Genomic DNA, 26,763 nt, shown 5'->3' with positions numbered 1-26,763 from the left:
TAAGTCTCAGATATATACAGAACATATCTCTGAAGTGTTTGGCTCAAAATACCAAACAGATCGTGCATTGTAGCATCCCATAATCCCCTCTGTTTCTGTTACTTTAGATGAAAGTAAGGAGCCCCTCCCCACGCCCCTCTGAGAGACATTTGGTTACAAAGAACACAATGGTGCTCTAGGAGGAGATTCAGGTGATAAACACATGTTGATGTAGAAGAGACATGAAGAAGAGGGGACACATGTTGATGTAGAAGAGACATGAAGAAGAGGGGACACATGTTGATGTAGAAGAGACATGAATAAGAGGGGACACATGTTGATGTAGAAGAGACCTGAAGAAGAGGGGACACATGTTGATGTAGAAGAGACATGAAGAAGAGGGGACACATGTTGATGTAGAAGAGACATGAAGAAGAGGGGACACAATGTTGATGTAGAAGAGACATGGAGAAGAGGAGACACATGTTGATGTAGAAGAGACATGAAGAAGAGGGGACCACATGTTGATGTAGAAGAGACATGAAGAAGAGGGGACACATGTTGATGTAGAAGATACATGAAGAAGAGGGGACACATGTTGATGTAGAAGAGACATGAAGAAGAGGGGGACACATGTTGATGTAGAAGAGACATGGAGAAGAGGGGACACATGTTGATGTAGAAGAGACATGGAGAAGAGGGGACACATGTTGATGTAGAAGAGACATGAAGAAGAGGGGACACTTGTTGATGTAGAAGAGACATGAAGAAGAGGGGACACATGTTGATGTAGAAGAGACATGAAGAAGAGGGGACACATGTTGATGTAGAAGAGACATGAAGAAGAGGGGACACATGTTGATGTAGAAGAGACATGAAGAAGAGGGGACACATGTTGATATAGAAGAGACATGAAGAAGAGGGGACACATGTTGATGTAAAAGAGACATGAAGAAGTGGGGACACATGTTGATGTAGAAGAGACATGAAGAAGAGGGGACACATGGTGATGTAGAAGAGACATGAAGAAGAGGGGACACATGTTGATGTAGAAGAGACATGAAGAAGAGGGGACACATGTTGATGTAGAAGAGACATGGAGAAGAGGGGACACATGGTGATGTAGAAGAGACATGAAGAAGAGGGGACACATGTTGATGGAGAAGAGACATGAAGAAGAGGGGGACACATGTTGATGTAGAAGAGACATGAAGAAGAGGGGACACATGGTGATGTAGAAGAGACATGAAGAAGAGGGGGACACATGTTGATGTAGAAGAGACATGAAGAAGAGGGGACACATGTTGATGTAGAAGAGACATGAAGAAGAGGGGACACATGTTGATGTAGAAGAGACATGAAGAAGAGGGGACACATGTTGATGTAGAAGAGACATGGAGAAGAGGGGACACATGTTGATGTAGAAGAGACATGAAGAAGAGGGGACACATGTTGATGTAGAAGAGACATGGAGAAGAGGGGACACATGTTGATGTAGAAGAGACATGAAGAAGAGGGGGACACATGTTGATGTAGAAGAGACATGAAGAAGAGAGGACACATGTTGATGTAGAAGAGACATGAAGAAGAGGGGACACATGGTGATGTAGAAGAGACATGAAGAAGAGGGGACACATGTTGATGTAGAAGATACATGAAGAAGAGGGGACACATGTTGATGTAGAAGAGACATGAAGAAGTAGGGGACACATGTTGATGTAGAAGAGACATGGCGAAGAGGGGACACATGTTGATGTAGAAGAGACATGGAGAAGAGGGACACCATGTTGATGTAGAAGAGACATGGAGAAGAGGGGGACACATGTTGATGTAGAAGAGACATGAAGAAGAGGGGACACATGTTGATGTAGAAGAGACATGAAGAAGAGGGGACACATGTTGATGTAGAAGAGACATGAAGAAGAGGGGACACATGTTGATGTAGAAGAGACATGAAGAAGAGGGGGACACATGTTGATGTAGAAGAGACATGAAGAAGAGGGGACACATGTTGATTGTAGAAGAGGACATGAAGAAGAGGGGACACATGTTGATGTAAGAAGACATGAAGAAGAGGGACACATGTTGATATAGAAGAACCTGAGAAGAGGGGACACATTGTTGAGTTAAAGAGACATGAAGAAGAGGGGACACATGTTGATGTAGAAAGAGACATGAAGAAGAGGTGGACCATGTTGATGTAGAATGTAGACATGTAAGAAGAGGGGACACATGTGATGTAGAGAGACAGAAGAGAGGGGACACATGTTGATGTAGAAGAGACATGAAGAAGAGGGGACCCAGTGTTGATGTAGAAGAGAGAGACATGAAGAAGAGGGGACACATGTTGATGTAGAAGAGACATGAAGAAGAGGGGACACATGTTGATGTAGAAGAGACATGAAGAAGAGGGGACACATGTTGATGTAGAAGAGACATGAGAAGAGGGGACACATGTTGATGTAGAAGAGACATGAAGAAGAGGGGACACATGTTGATGTAGAAGGAGACATGAAGAAGAGGGGGACACATGTTGATGTAGAAGAGACATGAAGAAGAGGGGACACATGTTGATGTATAAGAGACATGAAGAAGAGGGGACACATGTTGATGTAGAAGAGACATGGAGAAGAGGGGACACATGGTGATGTAGAAGAGACATGAAGAAGAGGGGACACATGTTGATGGAGAAGAGACATGAAGAAGAGGGTTTTGCACAATAGGTGAGCTTTAACTAACACCCTCCATGGTAAAGAAATAAACCAATGGTTCCTGCACGGCTGAAAGACGACAGCAGCACAGATCACTGGCTAACAGGTGCCATGTTCTATCATTCTCCTCCTGAGGGGCGTCTTTTCATCTTTGTAATCTGGCCTTTAGGGGGATATCATAGTTCTATCAATTGGTCTGTTAGCGCTGTAGAGTGTTGCTAGCAGAGCAGAATCATGATCTGGAGGTCTTGAACGTGGTGATGGTCTCACTCATTTCTGCGTCCTCCTCGGCCTCCTCGTAACATTGAAGGAGGAGATGCCCTACAGCTGCTGTGGTTCTCCAGAGACTCGTTCTCCCCAAGTCGCTCCCACATTTGAGAAATCAAATCAAATGCCCTATCCAATGAGCCTGAAAAGAACTGCCCTGATTTACAATAGATGAGTTTACCTAATGTAGTGTTCATTACACTGTATACAATACACACATGGAAAAAAGTGAAACGTTGACTTTAATTAAATGTATTATGTCAACAGATTTCATATCACTGTATTCGGTTAGTTGAAAGCAATACTTTTAAGTTTAAATAAATAATATTAGGTTTAATTTAATGTTATTGCCTTTAACTAACCTAATGCAGTAATGTGAAATGTAATACATTTAATTAAAGTCAACGTTTCAGTATTTTCAGTGTAAGGTGCACCATGCACCCTAATATGTGAGTACAGGTGACATATTTGATTCTAAACCACATACATATTTAAACTTCGAAGCTTAAACGATAAATAATCAGTGTCATTATTGAAGATAGAAATGAAACGTAGGCATGTAGACATGCATATTTAAACTGTTGTTCACTCACACCATTGGTTGATTAATTTTTCAAACTGCACAAGCCATTCCATCTGCTTTTTTTGTGCTTAGCTTGTCATATTTATCGGGGTAATGACAATAGTAATTATTTAGTATCACAGCTGGTGCGCATGTAGCTAGTTTGAAGTTATTTTAAAAAGAAGTAGAGTAAATCTGAGGGAGACGCAGACGGGCAAAATCCCCCCCCCCTCGATCCTCTGCTCTGAAGGGTAGTTAAAGCAGCGAGCACAGATTAACACACAAGCCTCATCTCATCAGGAGAACAGCCCTAGGTTAAGCTCTCTCCCCCCTCTGAGTCTGCTGTCATTCCCCCACAAAGACAGGGGGAAGGGGCGGCCTCACTACATTCCCTTTTTCATCATTTATAAACCTTAGGATGTCCCTTGTCATCACCATTCCTGCAGTTCGACATATTCCAACTGGGATTTTTACAATGAATCAGTCTGCTGCTGGTGGGGTTTCCACTGTGCACTTCTAAAGTCTGGCATCTGTGAAAGCGAAGGTGCAAATCCTATGAGCAGTGAGTCTCTTCTCTGACGCTCACAGGCAGAAGAAACATCATTGTTAGGGAATATCATGACTGACACGTGCCAAACCTTGCTCATTTCAATATCAAAATGCACGACTTACAATTAAGGAAGATGTGGTCTGGAGTGTGTTTAAGGGGAAGGGGGGGGGGGGGGGCTGACAGCTGGCTCTTGTTTTCACCAAAACGGGCTGCGGTCAGATTAGAAAGCTGGTTGAACACTAATACGACCTTCCATCAGTCATGTGTTGCCATATCAAGATTACTGTTCAACCCATTTGTTGCATAGGTTATTGAGCAGATGCATTTGCTTCTTTGTGTGAGTAACATTCATTCATCTGTAAGCCTTAGTGTAGGAGGAGCAGAGAAAGATCTGTTTCCTCGACAGTCAGTAATGTAGGTAGGAACAAATGAATCACAGCATGGATGGGGCAGTCTGAGGTCCCATTGAGATCATCGATCTGTTTTTACAAGGGAGACCTGCCACCACAATAGAGTGGTGCAGGAATGAGTCCTTAAACCTAGAAATCAAATGAAATGTTACCACTTCCCTTTTCTTAAAATCAGGTTTAGATTAACTTCCGTTTTTAAGGCTTAAAATGAAAAGAAAATGTGTGTCAATATCTGGAGACTAAAACGTGTAAGTATCATAAACGTGTTTGCCACAGATCTTATCTTCTACAATTATGTCCCTGACATTCTATGAATGTTCTGTATCAAATACATAGACATTTCTTACTTTGCTTCCTCGTCTCTGGCTATGAGAAGGCGCATGTGATTGGTTGCGGAGGCTGCTCTCAAGACGTCCACAGCTCTGTGAAACAGAAACACATTGTTACAGCGTCACCTCTCAATCATGTGGTAAAAGGAACGTTTTCACTGGACTACCTGTCACTTGTGACTCCTACAAGACTGTCCCCGTTAACTTCTAAGATCTGGTCTCCCGGCAACAGGTTTCCTGTCAGAGGTCAGAGAAAGGTTGAGTTATTGAGTTATCCACCATAAAAACATCATGCAACACAATATGTAGTTCAATAAACAAAGATAAAAGAGTCACATGATTCATCCTGTGGGAGTTAGGGCTCCATCACATCTGAGAGGAAGCCATCAGGTTTCATCAAGAAGACAAAAAGGACTGATACAAACTGCATTAGAAGACTTTCGAGACCACAGGGGTTAAAAAGGACAAGAGCATTACATTTTCAGTCTGTCAAGTCAAGGCTCGAGAGAGACTGAAATATGCTTTTGGTAATGGACAGTTAGAGTCACACCCGCATAGAGTTTGCATGATTCAGTCCTAAAACCTGCAAATAAGTTAGCATTTTACCACTTCCTGTTCCCTGGTCTGGAAGTGTTTTGAATGTGTGTTTGGTTATTAGCCTGAATTAAGATGTGTGGTTAACACTTTTTGTTCAATGACATCAAATACATCAGTGAATACCCCACTGGTTAATGTCTGAAGCATGTGTCATAAAAACGGTTGGTTACAAGTTGCTAAATAACTCTACTAGTCTTCATGCCGAACATTAGCCACCTTTAACGGTGGTGATGCACAGCTATGAAACCGTGAGGCACAATACGACACGATAATACTTGATGCTCAAATCATGTCTGAAATGTTTCGAGCATCCCAGGAGCTACATTAGCAAACTAGTTTGTTCTGTACATTTCCACTGTTATGCGGATCATACTCAACTATATTTATCAATCAAGCCTGATGAAATGAATCATCTAAATAAAATTCAAGACTGCCTCAAGGACTTAAAAACGTGGATGACCTTAAACTTTTTGATGTTAAACACGACCAAAACTGAAGTTATTGTACTTGGCCCGAAGAATCTACGAAACAAATTATCTAAGGATATATTAACTATGGATGGCATTAATTTGGCCTCCAGTGAGACTATAAGGAATCTTGGTGTTATATTTGATCAGGATTTATCCTTTAACGCCCACATAAAATCAATTTCAAGGACCGCCTACTTCCATCTACGTAACATTGCAAAAATCAGGCATATCTTGCCTCAAAACGATGCAGAGAAACTAGTCCATGCATTTGTTACTTCAAGGCTGGATTATTGTAACTCTTTATTATCAGGGTGTACCAAGAAGTCAGTCAAGTCGCTTCAGCTGATTCAAAATGCTGCAGCTCGTGTGTACTAACCAGAGTTAGGAAAAGGGACCACATTACTCCTGTTCTGGCTGCCTTACACTGGCTCCCTATAGAACACAGGATAGAATTTAAAATTCTTCTTCTCGCCTACAAAGCCCTTAATGGGCAGGCGCCATCTTACCTTAAAGAACTCATTATACCCTACTGTCCTACTAGGGCATTGCGTTCCAAGAATGCAGGGTTGTTGGTTGTTCCTAGAGTCTCTAAAAGTACAATGGGAGCCAGAGCCTTTTCTTATCAAGCTCCACATTTGTGGAATCAGCTTCCAGTTTGTGTTCGGGCGGCAGACACCCTATCCGTTTTTAAGAGTGCGCTTAAGACCTTCCTTTTTGATAAAGCTTATAGTTAGGGCTGATTAGATTCAGCCCCTAGTTTTGCTGCTATAGGCTTAGTTTGTGTGGCTTTTTGGTGTCTATATACGCCGGGATCCGGAGTCATGGATGATCCTGTTGCTGTGGTCCTGAGTACTGGATCCTGATCTGAGTCCTGGACTTCGAGTCGTGGCTGAACCTGTCTCTGCGGTCCTGCCTGACTCTCATCATACTACTTCCCTGATGGCTTCCTCAGGATTGTAGCTGACATCCTCGTGGATTCATCTTCTTATTACAGACACATGCATTTCCTAACATTCGGTCTATATGCTGTAAAATGTATTATCTCTTCAATTTACATACGGCATCTATTGCACGTCTGTCCGTCCTGGGAGAGGGATCCCTCCTCTGTTGCTCTCCCTGAGGTTTCTCCCATTTTTCCCTTTAAACTGTGGGTTTTCTCTGGAAGTGTTTCCTTGTACGATGTGAGGGTCTAAGGACAGAGGGTGTCGTATTGTCATACTGATATTCTGTACACACTGTGAAGTCCACTGAGACAAATGTAATCTTTGTGATATTGGGCTGTATAAATAAACACTGATTGATTGATTGAAAGCTAGCCTTTTAATTTTGCCGATTGCATTTACGCTTCAAACAGAAGTGGTCTAAATACCTGGAGATTATGCTGCTGAACAAACATGCTAAGTGTTTGCTTCAGTTATAAAGGCATCCAAATTAAAACAGAAAGGTAGCAGAGCAAAAATACAAAGCATCATGGGAGCTACTGGGCACCACATCTGCATGAGCTGCCATCACATGGCAAGGAAACCATGTGATGCCTTCACACTGAAATAAAGGGTGCAAGTGTGGAATTCTTCACAATAATACATTTAACTGTAAGACCTGCTACAGAGCATGGTGCTAGCAGGATCTAGATCCCTGGGAGGTCAACGCTGGGTCTCCTCTGGATCTGAGAGGCTGGGTGACCCCTCCCCTCAGTCTGGCTCACAGCCACCTCACACATGTCCTCAAGATAAAGTATTAGGAACGAACAGTATCAGACTTTGGAGATAAGGACTAAACCTCAGTGTGACCTATTTCTATTCGCTGCAGCTTTGCACGCCACATTTAAAAAAACTTTGACATTTGAATACTGATCTCATCCAGCAAGACTTTGTATGAGAATGATTAATACAATCTTTTATTTTGGTAGCCTGTTAAATCCTTCCATTTAACTTAAAAAATAAAATAAACACTAGTTAAAGTTGTTCTTTTTGACAAGTGAGGTTCTGTAACTAAGCTGCGGTTCTACATCTGAATGCTGCCCATATCTCAGATCTATACATTACAGAATATCTGGTTTAGGTGACTACTGTCTGGTTGTTTGAAAAAAGCCAATCAACATATATATTTTAAAATAGTTCACTACATACTGTCTGTAGTGCAGTGTGTTTGAAATGATGCTGCACGGACACAGCAGAGACAATACTCAATACAACGGTAAGATTAGTGTCAGTGAGATATATCACAGTAAACGTACAGAATGAAACATCATGCTCCTTGTGTGTGAGTGTTAAAGTGTTAACCAGCAACAGCTGCATCATTCTGTCTCTAAAATGAACCTGATAGGACGTAAACTTCAGTTTTGAGAAAGTCTTTCATGTCATTATTAGAAAACATTAAATATGACTATTGAGCAGTGATAATGTGCTATTTTGTGAAAGGATGGTGCTCTTCTAACTGCAGTATACATTACTGTCCCTCAATATCTGCCCTATATCCATCAGTTATGGTACAGAGGAAGAAGTGGTGCCTTTTTCCCTTTTTTATAATCACATGAGAGAAGAATCAAAAGCCAGAACTCAAAATGTCTTTTTACTTTTGGTCACATCCTCATGTGGCCTAATCGTATATTTCTTCAGATAGCTGCTTGCATGTTGAACCAATGTGACGCCTTTGGTTGACATGAATAAAGTCAGTAGTAGAAGAAGACGTTTTCAATATTTTACCAAAACCTTCCCCCACTATTTTTCACTGATCTTCGTGATAATCAGGCTATTCATCTTTTTGTTATGGAGTACAGCCTGGATGAAAGTGGACTGCAGTCCGAAAGTGTCTTCTCCTAAACCAATGTTCCAAACTCACCAGAAAAGCTTTTCCTCCGACAGGCGTCAAAACAATCGAGCAACAATTCATGCATGTGGTGAACTACAGCTGAGCTCATATACACCTGTAGACTTAGTTTATTTAGAAGTGCTTGATAATCTTTGACAAGATGTGTAATTGTTCCAAGAATCATCAAAAGCACCTTTTATTCCAGGTGATCAAAGTACTATGACGCTTTACATGATTCTTCACTCTCTATCAACTTCAACACCTTTTAGAAAACAAGCTATTATTGTGAACTGTCCGTACAGAATCCTAACACTACAGTATCTCTCATGTTATCATCTGAACAGAACCCTGTTTGGACTGAGGAGCACATCTGGCGCTGTCAGCACTTGCCACAGAGGAGATGTGTTATTTATCATTACAGTGTAGAGTATTTATACCATACTTTCATTTCATTTGACATAGCTTCATTATTCCTGCATTTGACTGGCACCATTGTATCACTTGACATGTCACTTGTTAGATGCTTTTATCCAAAGCGACTTACATACTCAATACTGTGGGCAATCCCCACTGGAGCACTTTGGGGTGAAGTGTCTCAGGGACACAATGAGATGCTGACTGCAGTGGGGTTTGAACCTGTGCCCCCTTGATCCCAACACCAAGGCTCTATCCACTGCGCCACACGCCTCCCTGTATCACTTGCACTATTTCTTATTGCACTGTTTCAGTTGCTAATTCTTCATGTCTTAAGTGTTAGTGTATGTGTAGACTGGGATGTCACATTTGTATTGCCAACGAATACACTGTAGCTTTTGTGCACATGACAATAAAACATTTAGCATCTTAAATCTTTGAAAGTCCGCTGCTACAGATGCTCACTACAGCATTCAGAGTTTACATTAAGATCACACCTTCTACCACCATCTGCCCCTGACAGAGAAGGAGAGGGGGACGAGAGAAGAGAAGAGTATCTGTGGTCAAGGACAGAGGTGATCAGATGTCCAGTGGGACACCAGAGGACTGTACTACGAAGCCGGATTTTGGCTTAGCGAGGTAACTTCAGGAAAAACTCGGGGTTTCCGCTCTAACGACGCTGGTTCTCTTCTTAGCGGGCTAGATCTCCATGGTAACTTATGCTGAACGGCTAGCCTGGTCCGGAGCAGGTTAGGTTGCAGGCTAGAGATCAACTCAGTGAAAGCACCGCCTGCCAGGCGCGGCGGATTCATTTTAGAAGTGGGGGGGGGCAAAAAAGTGCGTGTGTATGGCCCAATCCCAAACCACGCCCTACTCACTCTCCCTCCGTGACGGAGTGAACTCCGTGGAGTGACACATGAGGCTCCCTCCTGTCAGATGGAGGGAGTAAATACAGCAGCAAGCTTTGGGACGGCCTCCCCTCTCTCCGGCAGAAACAGGAAATGCCGTAACTGTATGTAACAACGGTTTCAAATCAGCTTCTCTTTGACAAAAAAATGTAAATTAATAACTCAAATAAAACTCCAAACATCTTTCATTGTGTTTCAAAGCTCTTTTAGTTTTAAACCTGATGTTTATAAGCTTCTTAGTTTTTGCAACAGTCTGTAAATATGCACAACTTTATAATAAAATGCACACATTTACCTTTTTCTAGACTAAACACAGGTATGATCCTAAATTAAAAACATATGAGGTTATCATGAGGTTGTTAACATCGCAGTTTATCAGTGGGTTATTGATTCTGCGTCAGTCTTAGGACAGTCACACATTGCTATGAAGTCTTCATGGACAACATAATCAGCTGATACCCGCTGCAGGACGGAGTCCAGAACAAATGTCCTTACGGGGACAATAAAGTACTATATCGTATCGTATACCATCGTACAGTCAGAGACAACCCGGAGCAATCGCGAGTTTCATCCACAATAACTGCACAGTGTTTTGCATTGCTTTTAATTTCAGTTAATAGAGTGGTGAGAGACTCCAGATACATTTGATGTATAAGTTCATTAATTGTCTCATGTGATGCATATTTCCCGGTGAGCATGAAGCTTTTCAGAGTGGGGTTTTTCTCAGCAACGAGTTCAACTAGCTTTTGGAAATTGCTGCTCTCCTTATCCGCATGCCCCCTGTTTGCTAGGCCCTGTCGGGTTAGAAACTGCAGACAGCGTAGTTGCTCCATCATTCCATCTCTTCTTTTTTCCTGCTCAATACGCTGTTGTTTGACAAGCTGTATGTTGACTGGTGTTTGACTGAAGAAAGCGCACTTTTTTTTAATACACTTTCTGTGGGAATGAGACTTTTCGTGGCTGTCCAGGAGGCTTGGGCACTTTTTCCAGTTATTAACTCGGTATTTACAAAGCTATCATCTCCACATTTTGAGAAAGTTACGAGCCGTTTGACAGCAGCACATCTGCATATTTCACAGAAGGCTCGTTTAGTGGTTTTGCAAATAATGAACCACTCTCTGTTTTTGTACCATTCTGCGTTGAAGTACCTTCTCTTTGCCCAAATAATCTAGCGGTCTCCTTTTTTTCGACAGTTAGCTGTACAGCTTTACCCGCCTCAATGTCCCGACAACAAACCTCCATGCAGTCGGAACCAGCCTGTTTCTATGATTGAAGAAGGTCCAGGCTCCGGAGATGTGGATGTCAGGGATGTGACCTTCCAGTTGTTACATTTAAGTTTAGATTGACTGTATTTAGTTTTCTTCTGCGCTGGTTCTTCTGACATGTTTGCAAGTTTATCTATTCTTTCTATCTAGGTTAATGGCTGACACACACAGAACAACATAACAAATAAAGTAAACAACGTAACAAATCTAAGCTTTTTTATTGGCTGTAATTGACATGGATACATTTGAATGGTGTGACAATGTCCTTTTTGATTGGGTTAAAATGTACATATTCTTCCTGTTATGTCTGCCTGCTTTATTTTACCTAATGCAAAGTGACCTGCTCCATCGAAATCAGTCGCATTGACCCGAAGACATATTTTGATTCCTAGCTTTATAATGATATCAGGATTGTTGTTGTTCTCCAAATATTAAGTGAAATATGTCACTTTATATAATGACTGTTACCGAGTCGTCATTTTGAGAAAAAGGCCTTGATTGATTAGCGGAGCAAATGATCAAAATACTACGGAGGGAAGATATTTTCGTTTGGATTACTGGTCTGGGGGAAGATCGCGAGTGTGTGTGTTTGTTTATTTTTGCGTTTGTGTGTATTGTGTTTGTTTCCCGGGGAAAACACTCACGAGAAACACCGGCTGTTGTTATGCTTGCTGTGACGTTAAGTTACTCCGATCTCCGCTTGTAATTATGCCGAAGCTTCAAAGTTGTGTTTATCATCTGAATTTGCCGAAACAAGTTTAATATTCTGAAAGCCAAGACTTTGTTTATTTGAAACCAGATAAAAACAAACTGTAACGGACCCTGTCGTGTTATCTATGATCACTATACGCCTTACATTCATAATTTCAGCCGGAGGGAGGGGGAGCGGCGCTGCGGAAGAGCAGAGTGGCGAGTGAGAGGCGAGCTGTCATCTTCCCTTTACAAGCTTAACAAATGCCTGGAGCTAATGAGATTGAATATAACAATCAAAAATAACAAAATACACAGATCAGCTGTGCTAGATCAGATCGCGTTTTAGATGCGACTTTAGAGTAGAGGGGAATTATTGAAACGAGATTTGTACAGTGTTCCGCGGCATCCGCCGCTGCAAAAATGTGGGGCAGGGCTGAAAAGCGGGGGGGCAATGGCCCCCTGGCCCCCCCACTTCCGGTGCCCTTGCCGCCTGCTGACCAATCAGCTCAGTGTGCGGAGTTTAAAGCGATCAAGTCATATTACAGGAGAAAGGAAATACAGAAAAACTGCCGTTGCAGGAAAGACGGCCGATAAAAATCACCGACTGTGTGAACGTGAACATTAATAGAATATCACCTCCATCTTCAGAGCAATCTGACTATTATAACATTAGCGTTAAGAAAGCTTACTTAAATATCTGCCACAACATAAGTAACCGGATCAGAGTAACATTAAGTACAGTCATATCACTTCATAATGTATCATATATTTCCTTATCTGAGTCAGCTGAGCCGTATCTGGCCGTGCAACACTCACAGTGTCACATACTGTATGCAGAAGTATTATTTTAAGCAACACATTAAGTTGACGAAACACTCGAGTCAAATGTAATGAAAGTCAGATGGTGTCTTGGACGGGGCAGTGATATCATAAACCTGTTAATGTACGCATTCAAACACTTGTTCTGTCGGACCCCCAGCTGATGATCTGCAGCAGTTTCACAGGGACAGCACATCCTTTCAATAACCATAATAAATGTATTTGTATATATTGTTCTCACACTGTACCTCGTTGCATTTTATAAATATAAAATATGCATTTACATCACAGACTTATAATATAAGCAATGTGTTTAAATGTTAGTAGGTTGTTCTGTTATAGTGTATGCTGACTTAGTGATAGTGATACTCTAAAGATATATATATATAATAAGTATATACTTACTGTTCAACATATTGTTTATTTTGAATATATGTGTAATTCCTTGTAATTGTAATTCCTAACAGAGCAATGTCCTCATTTGGGATCAATAAAGTGAATCTATGATGGCTCCGAGGTCAAACCTCTTACCGTCGTAGGATGCGACGCCTCCCGGTAGGATCCGTTTGACGTAGACTCCAAACTCCTCTCCGGTTTGCTCCTTCACTCCACCAATCACTTTGATCCCTGTTTGGAGGAATAACAAGGCACTTTTACTTTACTTATTTTAAAATCAATCATAGATAAATGACACAAGGAAGCTTTTTTCTGGTGAACTCAAAACAGAACAAATGCTAATTACATTATAAATGTATAATAATGACCTGCTGCAGATGGGGTTTTAAATATTGTGAGCTGAGGGGAGTGAGGGGAAGGTCATTTAACTGCAGCTGACGTTATATCGGCATACTGCTGACAAAAGAGGAATGTCAGGGGCATTTCTGGAGTAGTATTTACCTTCACAATAACACTCAAAATACATATGTAATTACATTAAACGCCCCCACCTATCACAACTGTAACGGAATATACTACAGTACATATATATTTATAAAACGGACAAGTCAAATCAAGCAATCTGATTGGTTCTTAGCCGTGATGTAATGAGCGTATATCACGGGTAGAATTGTAGTTACTTTTCACAACAAGTCTGTATATCGTATTGTCATACTGATATTCTGTACAAACTGTGAAGTCCACTGAGACAAATGTAACATTTGTGATATTGGGCTATATAAATAAACATTGATTGATTGATTGATTGATTGATTGATTGATTGAGTATCCCTCCGTGTCTGAGAAAAGCTACAACCGTTACAGCTGTTACGTTACGTCCGTTAGGAAACTAACTAACTAACTAACAAAGCTTAAGATGGAAACATGTAAGGGATAATGTGCAGCAAGGACTTATTGGCCGTTGTTAAGGACGCTCACATCTGCAGAAAGAAGTCTGGTCGATTTAACTGCATACAGTTGGGCTGGGACAAGAAAACAGCGGGGAAGTAACGGGGCAGAAACCTCCTTTTTACGCAGCGGTCCTGACATAGACATCAAACGGCAACACATATTCAGTGTGCAGTTCCTTTGGCATTAGGGCAGGGATATCTAGATACTTTCCAAGGTTTGACATCATGAATTGTGCTACTTTTAAAGCAAGCAACGATGTTTTCAAAATCTGTAATCAAAAAGGTCTGCAAAAACACTATCGAAGCAGTTCCTGCCGTTACTACGTAGTTCAAACAGTAACAACGGACTATTTTTGATCGGGTGTTCTTTTACCCATAATGACCGCCTCGCTGCATATTATCCCTTACTTAACTTGGACCTCCGGGGTGGCCTTACTATGGAGGAGTGGATTGAGCAGTGCCTATCTTCAGAAAGCACCTAAACGACGACATGCAGAGCTACGTGAAGAGCAGGTAGACCAACTGGAAAAGTAGCACCATTCAAAAGCTTTCTGATGCGGGTCTTGAAAGCAGAGAAATGATGAGCGTTAGTGGCCACAGGTGCGAAAGCTCTCCAGAGCTACTGGAAGCCCAATCTCGGGGACCGGAGAAAGTGGAGCAACATTCTCGCCACGCCAAGCAACAGCCGAGTACAACCTCAACCTGTACAAGTCACCTCGTAAGCCATGCTACTGATGCTGGTCAGGTTTTCAGTGGGTGCACAATAAACGGCAACATACACATTAATGTAAATAAATAGCTAAATAATCGATCAACGCTCTCTGTCTAATAAGGCAACGGAGGGACTATTTTATTTTGAATATCATTATTTACTAATACAAACTATTTAAATTAGAGTGTCTATTTTTCTTCCATATTGCCACACTTGGTAACCGTTTTATAAAAGCAATATACCATGGCCTGTCGTGAGCTATTGCTTAAATATACTATGTATGTAATAACTGTTTTTTACTAGTTGTTTCTACATGATAAGCCTCATGATTACACGTGTATTTTTGGTTTTAGAGTTGTGGTTACAGTGTAGCTACACTACTTTTATGTGTAGTCTTTGTGGTTGAGTTATAAAGTGACAGTTTATGTTACGGTTGCTGTTTGTCTGCTCCTTAATCTGTCTGGGATTGTTTGCAGCTGTGTGCGTGTGTGTGATTATGCAAATTAGCTGTGTGGTAGGCCCAACATCATTGGCTGCCCATCTCCTGGTCCGCCTCTGAAGATGGTGATTGGATTGACGTCGTCCAATCGCAGCGCACAGCCGGCGCACAGCCCGCGCACAGCCGGCGCACAGCTGCTGGGGAGGAGTACAAAGGCTGCGGACTATCACCACTCTGGAGGCTCTGACATGTGGACAGACGCCTCTCGCTACTTGCTCTAATAGAATTCTGTTAACTGTGGTTAAACTTGTGTGATTAGTAGTGTCTAGAGTAGCTTAGTTAGAGTGTAGAGTAGTTTAGGATTTTGTGACTGTTGCCTTTTAGTTTAGCTGTGTGTTTTGTATATATTTCCTGTGTTAGTCTGTACCACTTTTAAAGTGAGGTTTTGTTTCGTTCTTTATTTAGTATATTAGTATTTATTTTCCCTGTATGCCTTTAGACTCCTTTTGAGTCCTCCCTTAGTTTGGTTATCTGTCAACCAGTGCCCTTTTGGCCCCTTTTGTTTGTTTCAGGCTGCCTGCCTTCGATTTTGTTACACCTTGCTTTATAATAAAACCACTTATAATTAATACCAATACCACTCTGGTTGTGTCGCTTCCCTTTGGTTCCCCTAGCCCAATAGGGAACGTAACAGTTTGTTAATAGTGAAGTTAGGAGGGCCTTGCTTTGAGCTACCCAGCAGAGATCTGTCCTGCCAAGCCTCTGCTGCTCTGAGAACAGCGAGTCAGAGACTGAACTCAGATGAAACACATATGGGATTTTAGGAAATGAAATGGGGGTGAGATTGGCTAGTTGTTAAAAAATGGCACACTGACCCTAACATGGTTTCTGTGGGATTCAATCATTTGACAGTCTGTGTCAATGTTTAACGTGTATGGATGTAAAAAATAATAATATGGGTGTTATTCACCGTCAAGTTGGCACGGTTTCTGGGATATTTTAGAAATGGCTGAGGGAGAAAGTTTTTATTTACAGTGCAAAGCATGTTTTTTTTATTGTGCTGGTTCAACTTTCTCAAAATCCCATTTGTGTGTTAGTTAAATGTGGTGCAAGCTAATTTTGGAATATTTGAAACAATGTATGGCTAAAAAGAAAATTGATACCAAATCTTTCGTTTCAAAAAGTGGTGGGGACATTTCCCGAGAACTAAGAACGAGAACTTGTCGGCCACAAGACACAGTAAATGAAAGAAGAGTTACTGTGGGGAAATAATTCAAGCATAATATGGCTCATCATGTACTTTACATCCAATATTGTAGTACTTATAACAGTGAAACCAACACGGGTCTGTACTCAGAATCCACACTGTAGTATCTCTGTGGCTCCTGGGCGCTGGAGGCTCTCTTCTCTAACATTCAGAACCTTGAGCTGCTGCCGGCCTGTTACCTCACTCACAAAATGCTAACACTAATTAGTTCTGGAGCCAAGTGGTGCATGTTAATTATGGCCTGTTGGAAGAATGGGGTTATAAAGTTCCTTGTCTCGGTCCTCCCTCCCTTCTGACTCTTCTCTGAGGAAAACAGACTCTTATTCTTTTGTTCAGCCTCAAAGCACTCTCCTCCCCCCGCCTACCATCTGATAAGAAAAACATCATACTAATGCAAAAGCAGCCGGTGTAAATATTAAAGACTCGCATCTCCTCTCCTGTTCACATTTTGAGTGAAAAAAAAACATGGCGGACACCCGACTTGTTTTTTATGGGAAATCCGAAACTGTAGGATAGTTCCTCCATTAAAATGCTTTTGATTACATTTCTAGTGAGAAGTGAAAATTCCACTTTCAGAATCTCCGTCCAGTGGCTGTGTTCCATTGATCCACACAGTTGGTATTTAAAGGATGACCATGGACCCTCGCCCACATGCTGAGGAGCAACAGCTCGGCTGCAGTGACTACAAGATTAGACTGTGCTGTGCTCTGAGAGGGACAGCAGGGGGGGTGCCACGGTGTGTAACACACACTGCTCTGTGAACACACACACACTGCTCTGTGAACACACACACACTGCTCTGTGAACACACACACACTGCTCTGTGAACACACAGCTCTGTGAACACACACACACTGCTCTGTGAACACACACTGCTCTGTGAACACACTGCTCTGTGAACACACACTGCTCTGTGAACACACACTGCTCTGTGAACACACACACACTGCTCTGTGAACACACTGCTCTGTGAACACACTGCTCTGTGAACACACTGCTCTGTGAACACACACACACTGCTCTGTGAACACACTGCTCTGTGAACACACTGCTCTGTGAACAACCTCTGTGAACACACACACACTGCTCTGTGAACACACACACACTGCTCTGTACACACACTGCTCTGTGAACACACACACACTGCTCTGTGAACACACACACACACTGCTCTGTGAACACACACACACACTGCTCTGTGAACACACTGCTCTGTGAACACACACACACAGCTCTGTGAACACACTGCTCTGTGAACACACAGCTCTGTGAACACACACACACACACTGCTCTGTGAACACACTGCTCTGTGAACACACACACACTGCTCTGTGAACACACACACACACACTGCTCTGTGAACACACTGCTCTGTGAACACACACACACTGCTCTGTGAACACACACTGCAGTGCAGGGGTCTTTAGGCTCCATGTATTGGAACAGTGTGTACACAAGTCGCATGACTATAAGCTGCTTTACTTCTCACCTGTCTGCTGCTTTCACCCCCCCCCCCCCAACACCTTTCCCTTCGACCTTTACTACACTAACACATCTTGGTCCTTGATCTAGCATTCATGCAGATGTAGCATTGTTATTAGACACACTTTTGGCATGCATTTCCTCTTGTTTGTTTTATAATCCTAAAAAAGTCACTAGGGTTGTGTATACGTTTTTGATGAATATATAATTTACATTTAAAAATAGAAAATGAGATAGGAGGCTAAACAAGTCAGTTGTTGCTGGGTACACTTCATATATCCTCCATTTGAGCAGGGTATTAGCTTGTATTCATGGTTTGGGGTATTTGTGCTTGCGTAGGCAGAGCTGCACAGCGTGGGGGTGTCAACGTGTAGTAAGGATGGAACAACAGCAGCATCCTTAACCCAGCTCAGTTAAGTGGGTTAGGGCTTTGCCTCATGACCTACTTCCATTCGCAGGCCAACACACTGAGACTTAACAAGGAAACCTACTCTGCAGAGACAATCCCTTTACGAGAACGACTTCAATCATTCCAGCTATTCAGAATCCCAATCCAGTGCCAGATAGTGGAGGAGGATTGGCTAGATACACTACATGTTGTTGACAATTTAAGATGATCATGTGATCTTGTTTGCATGCCATACCCCTTTTCTCCAACAAGTGCTCTGACAAAGTAACACATACAAAAAAAACTGAAGGACAAAGACAAAAATATTTCCATAAAAAAAAGGGTCCATTTACCATCTCCTCACTATGATGCTGTTCAGTGAGCAACAGGACCGTGTGAGGCTCTGGCCTTCAGACTCAAAGCATCACTAAAGCTATATGTATGCACTAACAATAGATTACAGCCTAATGGATCACATGACTGTGTAATGTATGTCACTAAGGCTGAGCCTCTCATTGTAGTGGCTCAGCCCCCCTGCCAGCACAGGTGAAAAACCCCTCTCAAATGGTGACATGCCTACATTATTGTTTCAGCTGCAGTACCAATTCTGATGAGAAGTTGTAAAAAAGTGTTGATACGAATGTATATTGTAGATGGAACTGCAAGAAGCCAGTGATGCTTATAATATATCTATATTCTATTTATTCTTAAAACAAGTTTTATATGGAGTGTGTAATGTGAAACGTGCCTCACCTGTTAGCTCATTTGGAATAATGCCTGAGTGTAACCACCATTGACTGAATAGTGAGATGTGTGTATCTGCTGAATGGTGTCAGCTAATGTGTTTAACTTTTAGTATGTTTTGCTTAATGTAAGATGAGAATGTAAATGAATGTTAATCATTGGACCATACAGAGTGCACAGCCTCGTGCAGCGATGTGCTTTGTATGTCAGAGGATGAACGACTGCTGTCAAATCATTCTAATTTAAAGGTATGCACGCCTGGAGCTCTGGTTTATGTCCAAATGTGCACAGACTCTCAGATGCCATGCTTCAGGGTGTTGATTCATCATTTTTAGGGCCAAGTGTTTGATTTGTGTAAGACTCATGTTTTCTCTGCATCAGTGTGGGTTTAATGTTTTATTTCTGTGTGGAGTGCATGTTCTCCCTGCAGCAGTGTCGTTTTCAGTGTGTATGTTATGTTCTGCAGGAAACCCATTTTCCTTTGATCAGTCATTCCTTGTATCCATGGCTTCCGTAGCAAATAAAAACCCTACTTACCCAGGCCATTCTCACAGTCAGTGAACTCCATGGAATGAACAGCTCTGTCTACTCCGAATGGACCCATTAATGTCCTGTCGGGGGAAGAGAGGAGAAAATAAGTACAACATAAACTAAACTTGAAAAGCTTTCACTTGTTTTTCCTTCACAGAGTAGAGCCTTCAGCTGCACAGTCAGGGCGTGACATCATGAGAGCAGTTTGACTCAGTGATAGAAGATCTGAGAGGTTCTCCAACAACTGCTCTGGATGAGTCAGGAGGGGGGAGGTGGGAGGGGGGACACATATGGTTGGCATACGTTGTAAGATTTAAACCAAATCTGTCTTCTAAATCTAGACTGCATACTTATTCTACCCAGGTTGAGTCTGTAGTGTCTTCGTTCAGCAGGAGTGTCAAAATTGTTGTGCCCCCTCTCTCTCTCTGCCCAGTGTGTCTGCTTTCCACTGGCAGCAGTCAGGCTGGGCTGACTTTAAAGGTCCCATGTCATGGCCATTTCTACTGATCATAATTCCATTGTTGAGCTCTACTAGAATAGATTTATATTGTTCAATGTTCCAAACTCACATCTCTGTATAGTATGTGTATTCACTCTGTCCTACACGGCTTGTTGGAGCTCCTGCACCCCCCCCTCCCTGTGAGCCCACTGTGCTCTGATTGGTCAGCTCGCCCACTCTGTTCTGATGAGTCCACCACCGTTACAGCGGAACATCAGTGTTTATGTGTTACAATGGCGTTTGTTAGCAACCAGAAAATGACACCAGTAATGACAAACAGATGAGAATGCTGCGTGGGGTCTGGGGGCCATGTAGGCGGGACGTTGTGGGGCTCGCTGCTCCGCCCTTTGAGGCTCGAGGAGCGGACAGTGTGAGCTGGGTTAATGTCCTGCTTGCTGCGTGGGGTCTGCGAGACAGCGAGACATCGCGGGAAGGGGGGGGGGGGGGGGTGCTGAGGGGGCTGCAGTACCCCCATCTGCGAGGGTCCACTTACACATCATTTAAAAAATAAAAAAAGGAGTTAAATAAACAAACATTAAATAGAAACATCTCAAAATAGAAGATACAAATCTGTCAAATATATATATATATATTTGTTAGTTTTCTAGTCTCATTGTCTGTCCACCTGTCTGTCTGTCTGTCTGTCCGCCTGTCTGCTTGTCTGTCCACCTGTCTGTCTGTCTCTGTCTGTCCGTCCGTCTGTCCGTGTGTGAGACTTTCATATCCTGATGTGCCAATTGAACCCAAATCATGAACTGAATAGTTCCCTTGCCTTAATTATCTTGAGTAATTATGTTGGGAAAACCATCAATTTCACAGCATCAACCCTGTGTTTTAAACCACAGCTGTTACTATAAAACTTTGACTGATATTAAACATTCCTGCGGCTCCTATTTGACGATGGGAACATACAACCTGATATGACTCATGTTGTCTGTAGGCATACTGATCAAAGCTCATATAACAGTGACATATAACCCATCTGCTACATCTCCGTTTATCTTCAAGAGAAGATGAAGAAACTAGCAGCTATCCCTGCAGATTAAATAAGATAACACTACAAAATCACATCAATTAAAAACATATCCAAGATGAATTCATCAGTTAGGAAATAAATTACTAATGTGGACAAAGCGTTTGGCAAACAGGTGAGGCGTTGAGATCTTTACAGCAGCTTTACTGCACCCATTATTGGGGCTGCATTCAGTTGCTAACACAATAGTGATGTACCATAAATATTCTGGGTGGTTATCGGCCGCTCTGCTGCTGCTGCACAGCTCTAACTGTGTGTCTGCTGTTAGCTGCTGAGCAGTTTGTGTACAGTGGGTATATCAGAGCACTAAAAACAGCTGTTGGAGGATGATGGTGATGGTGAGAGAAACATTGAGTGGTGTAAGGACCTGAAGCAAGAGCAACCCGAACAGATTCGGAGTATTCTTTACCTCCTAATTAAGCCGCATTAGGAAGATTCTTTTTGAGATTCCTGCGTCCAGTTGACTGAACACTAATCCAGTTATACGTGTTTGTGCTTTTGGCACAGTCCTCTAATTTATACAACACAATCGTCTTGAAGATTCCCCCTAGTGTTTTTCCTTTGGTTGTGTAATTCAATATTTAGAGGACACAAACGATCATCAGTCGCTCTCTTCAGAAGGTTTTAACACCACAGTAGCCCTTTAACCTTTTAGTGGTAACTATGAATAAAGTGAATACCTTAATACCTTTATTTTATGTTAATATTACATAGTGCAGCGCAAACTGTAAAGGTATGAATTGTGTTATAGATCATATCAATCTGCTCAAATAGCAAATAAACATTGATTTGTTTGGAATGTACACTACAAAAGATGGGGTCAAATAAAATATAAACCAGAGCACACCTCTACGTACAATTAGCAACACTTAGTTGGTCAAATTTAGAGGTTATTGTGATAATGTTTTGGAAATCTGGATCTATGTCATCTCAGCAATTACACAACCCTGTCTGGTTGCCAAGCAAACAGCAAGGATTATTTTTTATATTTCAGATGCAGAGGGAGCATCATAGCAACCACAGACTGCTGTCAGGGAACCAATGAGACGTCCTGAAAAAGGTAACACGCAGAATACTGAATACTAAAGTCTGATCACAGGATGAGCATTATTCACACTGATGACCTGTAGACACATTCCTGTGAGATGTTGTTAATGTATCCTGAGAATCTGTTATTGTAAACATTAATGTTATCTTGACATACACATCCCAACATATCTTAGCTCAAGTTTCTTTGGTCACATGATCCCAATGAAGCCCAATCCATAACGACAGAGCCCACATCAGTACATCCCCTTTTTTTACATGTCAATGTACATTGTGTACAATAAACCGTTATTTTTGTTATACACAATTTACAATGTCCAGTTCTGTTCCATTTTTTTAAGGTGTTTTAGGGAAGATGTTTGAAAAAAAGGTCTGTTTTTCTGATCAAAAACTGAAGATGTTTAATTAAAATACGTCATTAAATACCCCACTGGTGTCTAAATGAGACTAAACGTCATCACGCCCAACATTAGCCACCTTTAGCTTAGCGGTGGTGATGTGCAGCCATGTGACCAGTGCCCTGTACTACGAAGCCAGTTCAACAGACCCTGGATATGTTTGAGTTACCCGGCTTACCTAACCCTAACAAACGTGCTCTCGCTAAGCGGTCCTACGACGCTGGTTATCAACTCGGTAAATCAAGCCAGGGTTTCTCTCTCTGACTGAGAGCGCGTTCACGTGAAAGGGGCGGGGTTAGCAACATTTGACCAATCACAAACATGGACAAGCATACTGACAGCGCAGTGTCACACTTCATTAATGAAAAGTAAACTATCATGTTAGACAAATATGAAGAAGTTAAACTTTAAACATCCATGATTTAATCACATCATCTAGGATAAAAGCCACATAGCTGCACCTGCATGGTGAATACAGAACAGCTGGTAAAAAATAAATAAATACAGAGTGTCTGAATGCGTACATTAACAGTTTTATGATATCACTGCCCCGTCTAAGACACGAGTGGATCTGACTTTAATTACTCAAGTGTTTTGTCAACTTAATGTGTTGCTTAAAATAATACTTCTGCATACAGTATGTGACACTGTGAGTGTTGCACGGCCAGATACGGCTTGCGAAGTTGACACAGATAAGGAAATATATGATATATTATGATGCGATATGAACAGAGCCGGCCCGACCCATTAAGTGACATAAGCGGCCGCTTAGGTCCCCGCAGCCACTAAGGGCCCCCTAGCAACAAAAAATAATTTTTTTTTTTTTTTTTTTTTTAATAAAAAAAAAAAAATCTCAGTACACCGTCGCTGTGATAAGTATGTTTAATTAATTGTGTTAATATGCCTAGATTGCCTACTCTCAAAGTCATGTATTATATTATTGAGTCAATAATATAATACATTAACCGTGCTTTACCTGAACCTCATCATGACACAAGAGAGGACGGCAGGATTGTAATTTCCCGTGTTCAGTGAATGCAACAGAGGCAAGACACCAGGGGCCTGTACTACCAAGCTGGTTCAACCTAACCTGGATATGTTTGAGTTAGCCGGTTGGCATAATCCAAAACATACGCGCTCTCGCTAAACGGTACTATGACGCGGGTTATCAAGTGGATCGCTCAAGCCAGCCGTGTCCTATCTAGTAAGGTGCGCGTTCACATGAAAGGGGTGGTATCTGGAGCATTCGACCAATCACAAACATGGAGAAGCATACTGACAGCGCAGCGTCATACTTCCTGAATGAAAAGTCAACTATGACTCATGGGGCCCTAACATCCATGACTTAAACACATTATCCAGGATAAAAGCCACAGAGCTGCACCTGCAAGGTGAATACAGCTGGTAACAGAACAAGTGTTTGAATGCGTACATTAACAGGTTTATGATATCACTGCCCCGTCTAAGACACGATCTGACTTTAATTACATTTGACTCGAGTGTTTCGTCAACTTAATGCGTTGCTTAAAATAATACTTCTGCATACAGTATGTGACACTGTGAGTGTTGCACGGCCAGATACGGCTCAGCTGACTCAGATAAGGAAATATATGATACATTATGATGTGATATGCCGCGGACTGTACTTAATGTTACTCTGATCCGGTTACTTATGTTGTGGCAGATATTTAATGAAGCTTTCTTAACATAGCCTAATAGTATAATAGTTATAATAGTCAGATTGCTCTGAAGATGGGTGGTGATGTTCTATTAATTTTCACGTTCACACAGTCGGTGATTTTTGCCGGCCGTCTTTCCTGCAACGGCAGTTTAAACTGTATTTCCTCCGCACACTGAGCTCTGATTGGTCAGCAGGCGTGGTGCTTTCGCTGAGTTGATCTCTTATCCTGGAACCTATCCGGCTTCGGAGCACAGACTAGGTTCCAGGATAAGTCACCATGGAGATCTAGCCCGCTAAAAAGTGAACCAGCTTCGTAGTACCGGAAATCCCAGAAGTTATCTTGCTAAACGAAAATCCTACTTCGTAGTATACCCCCCTGACCAACCAGAGAGTTGAATGGAAATAAATATCTGTCTTATTGGCTGACAGGTACCTATCCTGTGAGCTGTGACAATGTTTAAAATAAACTGTCAGTCGGACTCAGAGTTTTTGAAGATGGACATAAGAAAACATTTTCTTAAAAAAGACGACAATTCTCAAGTGGTGGCTCACACAACAACCCCAGAGCCACCACTTGAGCCAGGTAAACAAGGTATGTAAATGTCAGTAAACTTCCAAGTTATGCGAACATGTAAGCAAAGCATAAATTACAGCTACATTGACGTTACTTTGAATCACGGTGGTAGGCTAAACCGTTAGCAAGTAGCTATAGCTAGCCAGATATATTAAATAAACACTTTGTCATACAATCTAAATGTAATGTTTTTTAGCGTTACCTGGTGATTTCAAAGATAGCTCTCTGGGAAATGTTGACTTACTGTCAGTGTTCGACATGAAGCTAGAAGCTACCTTACAGTACACCGTTGATCCTGAGTCCTGTCAGTTAAAGTGTTTCATAGTTAGCTTAGCTAAGCATCAACCTAGCACTGAAATATATGGATGTTATGTGACAGTATTTCTGAGAAAAAGTCAGCTGAAATGGTGGCATAGTTGCCACTGCTTTATGTGCTGACAGCATTTTTGAACATATTTGCAGCAGTAAATGTGGCTGTTTGGCCACTGACGTTGCCATAACAACACCTGAATTTAAATGTGCAACCTCTTTTTGTGACAGATTTTTGCAAGAAATTATAATTCTTCTGAATGATATTCCTATTGACAGCTAGTTTCTATGTGAACATTATGATATGGACAGCCAGAGAGAATAAATGAAAAACAGTTATGAGATACTATATGACAAAACAAGAATACAGTTTAAGTGATTTGTAAAATATCCATAAAGAAAAATCTGTTTACAGTTCTGTTTCATATGAGTGTTGAGAGATGTATCCATAGATCTCTTCATTTTGCTCTCAAAGTGCACCAGATTGATGCTTTTAACTTCAATATATAAAAAAAAATCTTCCCGGGGATGCATGCCCCCGGACCCCCCTAGAGGAGGCGAGGACCCCCCTAGAGGAGGTTAGGTCCACAGTGTTTACATGCTTATTTATACAATATGTGTGCTTATGCTAACATCATAAGACAAAAGTGTGTGTTGTGTGTGGTGAGAACGCGCTAGAGTGAGGGGGGCCCCTCAAGCCAAAGCTCGCTTAGGGCCCCCAAAAGTCTAGGGCCGGCCCTGGATATTAATGATAAGTGCGACACGTCGGCGTCTTCCCTGCATATGGCAGTTTAAACTGTATTTCCTTTATCCTGTAATATGACTTGATAGCTTTAAACTCTGCACACTGAGGTCAGCAAGCGGTGCTTTCACTGAGTTGATCTCTTATCTGGAACCAAACCTGCTCCGCATAAGTTACCATGGAGATCTACCCTGGTAAGAAGTGAACCAGCGTCGTAGGACCGGAAACTCAGAGTTAACCCTGAAGTTACCTCGCTAACCGCAAATCCTGCTTCGTAGTACAGGCCTCAGGATGTAGTTTGTTTATTGACTAACACTAGCTTTTTTAAAGCTAAATTAAAAAGCTAAATAATTTTTTTTTTCATTTGGTACAAAGTGGTGTTTATAATGTGGAGATAATCCTGCTGAACAAAAATGTGTTTGCCAACAATCTTATTATTTTTAATATTCCAAAATCCAATGGAAAGATCCTTCTGGTGGAGGGAGCACTTGTGAACACTAGCCTAAATCACAACCCTTCTCAACTGAAACGAGTCCCACGTCTTCAGTTTAAAGAATGCTTTCACTGGAAATGTCTAGCTGAACCCACATTATCTTAATACTCTATGTATAAAACAAAAACTTAGCATTTTCTGATTATCATTATGTTTTGCTTATCTAAACTCTACTATGTGGTCATGTGATTAATAGTTGGCCTGTATCCTGAATTAATGGAAGTCGGATTTTCCTTTAAAAACAGAATATTTTTTATCCTGAATATCTTCTTTTCTAGGGTCACGTTTCTCT

At 41.7% G+C, this 26,763-nt stretch overlaps 1 protein-coding gene across 1 annotated transcript in view; it reads right to left on the bottom strand.

The window, feature by feature from the left end:
- si:dkeyp-72e1.9 (syntaxin-binding protein 4) overlaps window positions 1–26,763 on the bottom strand; it is a gene marked incomplete at its 3' end in the record, with an annotated part of 99,408 nt that overhangs the window by 69,911 nt on the left and 2,734 nt on the right. Inside the window, 4 exon segments of the mRNA XM_034226477.1 lie at window positions 4,827–4,901; window positions 4,976–5,045; window positions 13,317–13,412; window positions 19,702–19,775. Coding sequence (XP_034082368.1) covers window positions 4,827–4,901; window positions 4,976–5,045; window positions 13,317–13,412; window positions 19,702–19,775 — 315 coding nt within the window.

Source organism: Gymnodraco acuticeps, unplaced genomic scaffold, assembly GCF_902827175.1.
Source record: "Gymnodraco acuticeps unplaced genomic scaffold, fGymAcu1.1, whole genome shotgun sequence".
In the NCBI taxonomy this organism is placed as follows: domain Eukaryota; kingdom Metazoa; phylum Chordata; class Actinopteri; order Perciformes; family Bathydraconidae; genus Gymnodraco; species Gymnodraco acuticeps.
The sequence above is the reverse complement of the archived record's forward strand: the minus strand, read 5'-3'. Positions and strand labels throughout refer to the sequence as shown.